The 10758-nt window shown below is 47.3% G+C and overlaps 1 protein-coding gene across 1 annotated transcript in view; it reads left to right on the plus strand.

The window, feature by feature from the left end:
* IGF2R (insulin-like growth factor 2 receptor) overlaps positions 1 to 10758 on the plus strand; it is a 99346-nt gene that overhangs the window by 21471 nt on the left and 67117 nt on the right. The window contains 3 exon segments of the mRNA XM_010840920.1: positions 2844 to 2962; positions 4509 to 4607; positions 10451 to 10583. Coding sequence (XP_010839222.1) covers positions 2844 to 2962; positions 4509 to 4607; positions 10451 to 10583 — 351 coding nt within the window.

Here is a 10758-nt window from a genome sequence, read left to right on the forward strand (position 1 = left end):
GGCAATCGGTCCTGGCCAGTAGGCGGAGGAGTGGGCTGCAGGCAGGCTGGACGGGCGAGCGGGCGCGGTGCCGATGGGGCCTGACGCTGAGGGACGCCGCTGTCCCCAGCGCCGCGGCCACGGAGCTCGGCCGGTCCGTCTCGGCTCAAGGCCAGGGCCCGTCTGGTCTGCGCGCAGGGCGAGCCCAGCAGTTATGAGGCGCCCCCGGGAGCTCTGGGCACAGGGCCGGATGGGGCCGCCGCGTTGTGGGGGACAGAGGCGCGGGGGAGGGTCTTTAAGGTTGGGGGGCTCCCCCGCCCCTGCCATGGCCCGGAAGCGCCCCCTTCTGGCGGCTGTGCGCACCGCCTCCCGCTGGCCGAGCCCGCCCCCCCCACCTCCTGCGCCCCGAGTCTCCTGGAGCGCGCGCTGCTGGGGCGCGGGAGGCCCCGCCCCGTCACCAGCTTCCCTGGCCACGCCCACAGTGGGCGGAGCCGCGGGGCGCTGTCCGCGGTCCCGGAGCCGCCTCCGCAGGCCTCTGAGGCTGTTGGGTCGCGAGAGAAAAAAAATTTTTTTTCAGAGCAACCTCCTGGAGTTTTAGGCGCGGAAGAACGATCCTGGCAAACCTTTGCCGCGGTTTAGACAGGCAAGGCAGAGAACCGGTGTACTGTTAAATCTGGTTCTATGGAGCCTGAAAGCCATTATTATCTCCTCTCCATTGGCGTCTTAAAATTTTTACCCCTTCCCCTCTTTTTCTGTTTTTTTTTTTCTTCTCCCCTTGCTTAAAGATCTCCGGTGTAGGTATCAAAGTAGACCAGTTGTAATCCTGAGGTCATGACACTCACTCATCATTAGTCTGTGAGCTAATCTTTTTTTTCCGTTTTGTTTTTTAAATTAGTTGTTTTGGATAATGCAATGAAACCCTTCTCTCACAAAATCTAGGACCTTGAGAATAACCACTATCTCTCCATGCTCCTGTCTCTCCTCACTGGAGGTAATCATTTGCCCACATCCTGTATACCAACATTTCCTTTTTTCTCTCTTACTTTAGTCAGAGCCTGTCTGGCTGTATATGGTGTTTTTAACTTAATAAAAAGTGTATATCATGCAATGTGTAGTTTTGGAGGCGCTTAAGTGGTAACAGCATATTGCTAAAAAACAGCTGTATTGTTGTCTTTCCCTGATTTATTCCTCTGATGCCTATGTTGGAGTATTGTGTAGGTCTAGCAGGGTTGATTTATCCACTCTTCTTTTGATGGGCATTTGAGTTGTTTCCAGGTTTTCACTAGTGTGAAGAACACGAGATATTCTTTCACATGTTTTGGCTTTTGTTTATGTATTTACCTAAGAGTTGACTAGCTAAGGCATAGGGTATGTGATGTTCAGTGGTAGGACTCAGTGCCATGCCAACTTATGTACTGGTTAAACCAGTTCATACTTCCACCTGCAACACAGGAGAGCTCCGGGCTGTCTCTCCTTCAACATTTGGTACTTAATTTTTGTCCGTATAATGGCTGGGTTTGGTATGCCATGTGGTCTTGATCACCAGTGATGTTGAACATCTCTTTGTATTATGAAGATGTTTTTCTTCTGTCTGATCATGTCTTGCCCATTTCATATTGTTATCTATTGCATGTGATAAATTCTTTTCCTCTAGAAGCTTTAGAATTTTCTCTTTGCCTTTGATATTGAAATCGCCATACTATGACTTGGTGTGGGTTTTCCCCTTTTTCCTCTCAGCGTTTTCTCTCAGAGGTCATTTGTTTCCTTTTCTTTCCTAAAAGTATAAAAAATGATTTTGTTTTTGTGTATGAGTATATATATTCTTGATGCTAGTTCTTTGCCAGCTCAGTGTATCGGCTAGTTTATAATTTGTTTCTGTTTTCCTCAAGGTACTTTTTAATGAATGTAAACTTTTAAACTTAATAAAAAGTCAAGTTTAAAATTTTTTTGGTAGTTAATGCTTTAGAGTCTTCAATATTTTGCTGCATTAGGATTTAAAAGATAACTGTATATATTTTATTAAGAGAATTTGGTTTCTCATGTTTATATCTTTTAATCCATTTAGAGTTCATTTTTGTATACAATGGTAAGTGGGGATTCAGTTATCTTTTTGCCAGTGCAGATTGCTATTTTGTTTCCAGTTTTATGTACTGAACAGTCTCTTTGCTCACTGACTTGATACCTTGTATATCAAAGTTTGACTCAAGAACCCTGATGTCTGTGCTCTGTTCTGATGTCTTGATCTCTGTTCCAGTCTGTCTGTTCTTGTGCCAACTGTCATCCCTGATACTATATAGATTTTTTTGTTATAATAATATCTCAGGCAAACTGAAAAGTGATCACCCCGATTTGTGGACTGTTCTAAACATTTTTGTTTTTACAGCGTGTATGTATGAAGTTATAGAAGGATTTCATCAGCCAAACTATATATTCTGATTTATGTTTTTGAAAATCAGACTGGGGCAAGATGGGTGGGAAAGGGAGGATGGTGAGGGACGAGACAGGAGTTGGAGGCGAGGGGTCCCATCAAGAGGCTGTAGCCAGAACACGGGTACCAGTGGTTGCAAGCGTCGTAGATGGAGAGACGTGGGTGGATCTGAGAAGAAGGCAGAAGTGCTGGGACTTGCCCATGCTGACAGATGAGAGAAAGACAGGACTTCATGCCGTTTTCTTTGGGGCTTGAACAGCAGGAGGTGGGGCGAGGATGGCATTCCTGAGACAGAGAATTCTTGGGACAGGGCACTGTGTAAGCTTATAAGCTTTTCAGATGAACTGCAGTGCCATTTTTAGTGTGCTCGCACTTGGAAATAGCTTTTGGTTAGGAATGTTTTCTAGCTTGCTCATGCTCTTTTCTCTCCGAATAGGTGACTCTCTTTTGAAAACCGCAAGCAGATCTCTTCTGGAATTTAACACAACAGTGAACTGTAAGCAGCAGAATCACAAAATTCAGAGTAGCATCACCTTCTTATGTGGGAAAACCTTGGTGAGTCCATGCGGAGTCACTTCATAATCTTTCTTTTAGAAACATTTGTCCCTGGGGCGTTCTTGCTGTCCTGGTATTCTAAGACAAGTAAGTGAGTAAAATTAAAAACTCAAGCAAACAGATAAACAGAAACCCCAACCAAATGACCACCATCATTAAAAACCAATAAGTAAGCAAATCCTAAGCCTATAGTTACAATGTTTAAGTGAAACTTGACCCACATCCTGTGTACAAGGACAATGTAAAGATTAGTGTGTTTAAACTCAAAGCTCTGTTTAATGTTTATGTTGCAGGCATAATTTTTTTTTTCTTTCTGCATTTTCTTTTGATAGTTTTCAGGGCAGCGTGTTTGCTTCTTAAAGTGTTTTCTTTCTTTTTTTTTCTCATTTACATTAATTGGACAAACTGACATCTATCAAGAAGAAACCTTGGCCAGTGGGTAATGGGGTGCCCAACTTTTGGGGTATTACTAGTGTTGAAATGGAACATAATTGTTTAAAGCATGACATTTGTCCTCACTCTCTGCATATTGTATGTGATATTTTAGTTTTAGTCTTTACTGTTTAGAAAGGGACTCTCAGCAAATGATTGCTAGCTTTTAGGAAAAACGATTTGTGTACATGTTCTACGAGTGTTCTGTAATCAGAGTAAGAATCCAAGTGTTTAGAAAAATCAGAGAGAGTGAAGCTCACGTGGCTACCAGATTGCTTTAAAATATCATATTTAGAATTTAGTGCTGTGGCTGTTGCATTTTTAAGCCCATCCTGTCTTATGTGAAGAACTTGAAAAATAACTCAGTATTGTTAATTTTGGGCCAGATTGTCTGTTGCACTCTTGTCCACGTTGAAACTTTGGGAAATAATCCGTTTGCAGTGGTATGAAATCTGGAGGTCTGAGTTACAGAGTAAGCTGTCGTTTGAATTTTAACTAACTTTTCTTGAGGAGTTCTGTGTTCATGCTACAAGAACCAGAATTTGCAGAGCTCCTTAGGCTTGCTCCGTGGAGTGTAGGGGTAAGTTCCCGCTGGGTCTTATCAACCAGCCACACCGTGGTCATCGCTGGTCCCCGTCTGTTAGAAGGGGCCCCCCTCCAGTGTGGGGGCGTTTAAGGAAGGCCGGTGTATGAGCTCGGTCAGGTCCAGATGGGCCTCCTCCATCGGCTTCCAGGAAGCATGAGGTCACATTTTCTGGCTTTGGTTTTGTTGGCATTTGGTTCAGAGAACATTTGGAGTTTGAGAGTGGAAGGTCTGCAAGGATTACTTCCCATGAGCTTACTGTACTCGCATAGCTGGGGCAGTAGAACAGTTTTGGATCAGTTAGAGCCAAATTCCATCATGATTTTATGAAGCTTTTGTCTCAGAAGTTTTGAGTTTGGGAACTTCTCACTCGGCTGACCTTGTTAACTAAAACAGTTGTGTGTTACTATCCCCCCCGCCCACTGCTGCTAGTTTAAAATTTTTCGTTAGCCTTCATGGTTTCTAACTTTAGAAAAGGAGCACTTTACAATACGCAGTATGCTAACTTATTTTTACTTCTTTTAAAAATAGGGAACTCCCGAGTTTGTAACTGCAACAGATTGTGTGCATTACTTCGAGTGGAGGACTACTGCAGCCTGCAAAAAGAATATATTTAAAGCGAATAAAGAGGTAACAAGGGCCCTTCAGGGTTACATGCTTGTGAAGTACATTCTGGGACCTTAAGTGTTTGAAGTGCAGACACATACCTTTTTGAGGTAGAAGTCTGTTTTTGGTTTTCAAACTCCGTTTGAGCAGAGAGACCATATGATTTGGGCTTCCCTGATAGCTCAGATCTGCCTGCAATGCAGGAGATCTGGGTTCGATCCCTGGGTTGGGAAGATCTCCTAGAGAAGGAAACAGCAACCCACTGTAGTTATTCTTGCCTGAAGAATCCCATGGACAGAGGAGCCTGGCAGGCTACAGTCCATGGGGTCACAAAGAGTCAGATGTAACTGAGCAGCTGACACACACGCGCACAGGCACACCGCATGGTTTCCTTGATAACTTGTCCTGGATGGTTCTTACTTTTAGGACAGGGTGTTCTAAACACACAGGACGGACTGGAAATGGAACGGCTCACTCGCGTAGAGCAAGTGATTTCCTGGTTTCTGATGCCATGCATCTCAAGAACTAAGTCTCGAGTTGACTTTGGGGTTTAGATCACCACGCTGCCTGCAGAGACCATCTCCTTGGCCTGGGAGTGGCTTCTGAATGCATCTTGGATCCAGGTCAGGTGTGCCTGGCCCTTACATTCGTTGCCAGCTCACCTCAGAGGCCAGATGACTGTCACTTCTTCCCTTGTTTCTCTGGTATCTGGCTCTTGTTCCTGGTGATCGATGAAGCACCATCCTCTCTAACCTATAGCCTCTGACTTTTCCCTGGCAGTGGAGGGGACAGAGGGCCCTTTCCTCTGCAGTTCTAGCATCCTGGGATTTCAAGGTGGCTTTCCCGTGTTCACCCAGGCAATAGTCTTCCTGGGTTGAGCATTCTCTTTTTTCTCTATTCGCTTTCTGTTCTGTAGAGTCGAGTTCAGAGACCCTCTTAGGAGCTAGGAACTGGGAGTGATCAGTTATGGGAGTAATCTGTCATTTATCTCATGGCCTAATACGTTGTCATTTAAGAAGGGCAAAAAGAGACGTTTGTATCTTTTTTTTTTAAAAGCCACATTAAGTTACAAATACTGAGCTGTCACCGATTCTTCAGATGTGGCCATCTCTAAAAGAAAAGATAGTCGGAGTGCCTCCTGTGTGTAAGGAACGTTCAATGTGAAGGAAGTTCAAACTGTGGAAGCAAAGAAGATCTAATGAAATAACACTAGTAGGAGATGGTGTCAGATTTAAACTTTGCATTTAACAACTTAGGTTAGACTCTTTGCCAATATTTCGTTAGCAGCAGGTAAAGCATCCTTGAACCAGTGTGAAGTGCCTTCTGCTTTCCCAGGAGACCCCAGGCCCCATGGAGGTTCTCTCGGTCTCTGACTCTGCAAGCGATAGTTATTACCCCCATTTTTCCTGTTCTAACCGGGTCTCCCTTTTACCTTGCTTTGCTGAACTGACAGTTGTCTCCCACCACCTGAAGAATAATTACTTCCCCAAAGAAAGAAATGGTGACTTGTTTTTGGTTTTCTTTGTGTTTGTAGGTCAAGAAGTCACAAACTGCATCCTGTGTTTGTGCAGCCCCAGATCTAAGATTGTTTTTTTACATTTTTATAGGATTGTTAAAAAAAAAGCCGAGAATACACAGCAGAGACCTACGTCACTCATAAAGCCTAACATGTTTACAGAACGAGGGTGCTGACCCTGGACCTGAGCCGTTTTGGGGGGTGGAAATGGGGAGATTAGAGCCTATGTTTTTCTCAAAAGTGATGTTTAACTTTTCTTAGAAGCTGATCGAAAGATGCAGGGGGAATGTTGATTTGCTCCCAGTGACCTTTTCTTTGGGCTTGGTTGGCGGCAGGGCTTTTATCTGTTGAGTTTGCCTCTCCGAGGGGCTCAGCGTCAGGAATGTCATTACATTTTGAAAACGCTGTTGCATTCATGGAGCCCGTAGACTGAAGGTGTGGAGGACATCTGCTCTGTCTTAGGTGCAGATGAGTAGAAAGAACACAAGAGCCTGATGCTTTCCTGGCAGCTCAGTTGGTAAAGAGTCTACCTGCAATGTGGGAGACCCAGGTTTGATCCCTGGGTAGGGAAGATCCTCTGGAGAAGGAAATGGCTACCCACTCCAGTATCCTTGCCTGGAGAATCCCATGGGCAGAGGAGCCTGGGGGGTTCAGTTCACGCAGTCCATGGAATTGCAGAGTCAGATACGACCGAGTGACTGACACACGTGAGAGCCTGATGGCTGCTGCAGGAGTGTTGCTCTCACTCCCTGCAAGTCGTGGGAAAGCGTATTCCCTTTTCTTTGTCTTCAGTAGGATTTGATTGCATCATATAGGCTATACTATAACTTCAAAAATTACATTAAATGCAGAAACACTCATCATCCCTCTTTTAAAAAAAAAACAAACCTAGACTTGGTTTTGTGGCCATGTGGTCTTGACCGCCACCCATTCTTAGTGTCTCCTCATTGCTTCTGTTGTTTTGGCTTCATCAGATTTAGAATGGAGTGATGGGCAGAGAGCATGGGGCGGGGGTGGGCTCCAGAAAGTGTCGTCTAAACCCACCCGTGTCATGCTTTGCTCAGTGGATCCCGGTGGAGTCCTCTTAGATCGTAATTTCTTTACAAGATTGTGGACACACACCCCCTACCATTCCACCCCTAGGGAACACAGAAAACGCAGTCCTGGCAAGCGTGTGGGCCTAGCGGAGTTGCATAAATATGGTTAATGTACAGACGTACACCGTTAACAAGGGTGACTCAGTGTGCTGTGTGTGGAGCTGGCAGAGACCCCCTTTGCCGGCCGCCGCATTCCCGGGGCTGATGAATGTCTCCATTGCTCGGCTCAGTGGAGCAGGAAGTGGGAGGACTCTCCCCAGGAGCCTTGCTTGTTTTTCCGTCGCTCGCTCCAATTCTGGGGGGCGCTGCGTCGGGCGTGTCTCCTGTTCCTTCCTGGAGTTGAGACATGGCCAGCAGTTGCTTGTGGCCTTGAGCTGGGGGGGTCTGCAGGCCTGGCTCACGGGGATCCGTCTAGCCTTGGGGTGACACAGAGCTAGTTTGAGGCAGGTGGCCCCTCTCCCCGCCTGCTGGGTGCTGTCCTGCTCACTCTCTTAATCTCGTAGCTGGAAAGTTGCTTCTTGTCTCCTGTCTCACCAGTCAGCCCAATTCCATCCCCCTCCTCTGAGTTAACACATTTCTGTTAACTGTATTACTCTGCTAGGGACTGGCAAGCTTTGAATTTGCAGGATCAAGGACGTGGGTTACTTCCACTGGAGCTTCGTCACGGTCTGCGGTCATCCCGCTCGTGCACTTCGATGGCCTTTCGGCAGGACGTGGTGCCAGGCGTGGCTTCTGGCCTCCTGCCCTCAACCCGCTCTGTGCCTGTGCCTGCCCTCCTTGGCTGGCATCGGGCTGTCTGGTCAGTGTCGCAGGCAGCGGGAAGCTTTGCTCTAAGGGTCTGGTTGACATGAGTTTGGGTCCGCCTCCCCCACCTCTGCCGAGGGGGTGCGAGTCCTTGGGTTTAATCCAGTAGCTCTCTCTGAAGTCTCTGCAAACAGAACAGGGGAAGAGGGTTAGTGGGTCAGAGCATTCCTGCAGGGTTGATAGCATCTTTCCGAGAAACATTTAAAAGCTAAACATTAACATGAAGCAGTTAACCTTTGTAAATGAACCTGCCTGTGAATAGCTTCAGTTTTCCAAATAAACAGTTTAAGGAAAATTACCCAGTGGAAATGATGAAATAGACTATCGATCCTTTGAAATGATTTGCAGAGAACATGAGATTTTAGAATATTTCTTGGCTAAGGCAGTTAACATGATGTGGTGTATTAGTTTGCAGCTGAGATTTGGGGGCTGTTTTACATAAACTTGGTGACCAGGCATTTCCTCAGGGGCACACCTGTGGGCTTGGCCGCTTTACCTTCAGAGTTTGGTGGAGCTTGGAAAGCACAGGGTCTTGCCCGCTATAATGGGTTTCATGTGTAACCTTCCCCTGGACCCCTTTTTCCTCCCCGCCACCGGTTTTATTGAGGTGTAATTCACAAATAAAATTGCATATATTTGAAGTGTACAATGCAGTGGTTTGGTTTAGTTCTCAATTTTTTAAAAACAGAGGCCATTCTTTTATAGAGATGAGAGAGTACATGTGAGTTAGAATCCAGTAGGGCTTCCCTGGTGACTCAGATAGTAAAGAATCTACCTGCCAATGCAGAAGACCTGGGTTCAATCCCTGGGTCAGGAATATCCCTTAGAGAAGGGCATGGCAACCCACTCCAGTATTCTTTTCCTGGAGAGCCCTGTGGGCAGAGGAGCCTGGTGAGATACAGTCCCTGGGGTGGCAAAGAGTCAGAGGCGACTGAATGACTAACACACACTCACAAGCGTGGGCCAGATGCCCAGAGGAGGAACTTCAGGCTCCAAGCCATGTCCTGAGCCTTGCTTGGGGCCACAGCAGTGACAAAGCCCCCCGTCCTCAGGAGCTCACTCGCACGTTAGCAGGTGGAGGTGTCTGGTGACAGACACCAGTGCAATGAAGAAAAAGGGCAGGGGAGGCGCAGAGAGAGCTGGAGATGTTGAAAAGGCCACGCCAAGCAGGTGACGCTTCCCCCGGGGCCTGAGCAAGGTGAGAGGGGATGCCAGGGACTATTCCAGGCAGAGGCAGCGTCACTTCCCTGGGCTGAAGTGCCCCTCGAGGCCAGTGTGACTGCGTGGAGTGGTCCCCAGGGTCGGAGACAATGGAGAAGCTGGGATTGCACCCTCAAGGTGATGGGAAGTGGCCCCTGGTGGATTTTGAGCAGGAGTGGTGTAACTCAGGGGAATTTTACTTTAAAAAAAAGATTTTTTTTTGAGTTTTTTCTTTTTAAACTCTTTTATATTGAGGAATAGCTAAGGGACTCAGCCATATATATATATACCTGTACCCACTCTCCCCCAAACTCCCCTCCCCTGGTGGATTTTGAGCAGGAGTGATGTGACTCGAGGGAATTTTGTTTTATTTAAAAAAAAAAATTTTTTTTTTTTTAGTTTTTCCTTTTTAAACTTTTTATTTTATATTGAGGAATAGCTGATCAACATCCCTGTGATGGTTTCAGGTTGAATAGCGAAGGGACTCAGCCATGTATACACAGGTACCCATTCTCCCCCAAACTCCCCTCCCATCCAGGCGGCCACAGGATGTTGAGCCGAGTTCCCTGTGCTGTACAGCAGGTCCCTGTTGTGGGTCCACTTTAAATTCAGCAGGGTGTATGTGTCGGTCTCAAACTCCCTAACCCTCCCTTCCCTCCGTCCTTCCCGGCAACTGTACGGCAACTGTAAGTTCATCGTCTTATGTCTGTGAGTCTGTTTTGTAAGTCAGCTGAGCTGCATAGTGTCTTTTTAGATTCTGCACATCAGGCATGTCATACAGTATTTCTCCTCTGTCTGACTTAACTTCACTCGGTATGTGACAATCTCTTGTGACTTGGTGGAACTGTTAAAGGGTTGATCTGGTGGTTGTAGAGATGTTGGCTCAGAGTCGGGTACATGGAAGCTGGAACCTAGAGACCCCCTTAAAAGAGATCATTGCAGGCAGGAGAGGACTTGCTGCCAGGGCGATGTGAGGTGGTTGCTAAGGGAGGGTAGGGACAGGGAGCCATGAGTGAGGACCCTGATGGGAACGGACCGTGTGGCGGGGAGGGAAGGGGCAGGCAGGAGATGCTCATGGGAGCAGCCGGAGCCCCGCAGGCCTTGATTATGCCATCCTCGGGGGCCTCATTGGAGACCTGAGGCATGGAGCCCGGTGTCATGTGGCAGAGGTCGCAGGCTTCGCCTCACCCCTGCTCCCCACCCCGCCAAGGCGTGTGTGGAAGCCCCTCCTTCTCCCTTCTCTCTCCCAGGTGCCCTGTTACGCTTTCGACAGAGAGCTCAAGAAGCACGATTTAAACCCACTGATCAAGACCAGCGGTGCTTACTTGGTGGACGACTCTGACCCGGACACATCTCTGTTCATCAATGTCTGCAGGGACATAGGTCTGTGTCTGAGGGCGTCGGGTGTGGGAGTGGGGGAAAGATTTCTTTAGAGGCTTCAGTGCCTTTGCCCTGGCACCGTAGGGTTCCCATCCATGGCTCCGGGAGGAAGGGGTACATCCCTTAGCCGCCAGCCACGTCCCATGTCCCTGCTTCCCAGCCGCTCCTGCGGACAAGG

The sequence above is a fragment of the Bison bison genome, unplaced genomic scaffold (genome assembly GCF_000754665.1).
Source record: "Bison bison bison isolate TAMUID 2011002044 unplaced genomic scaffold, Bison_UMD1.0 scf7180017864148, whole genome shotgun sequence".
NCBI lineage: Eukaryota > Metazoa > Chordata > Mammalia > Artiodactyla > Bovidae > Bison > Bison bison.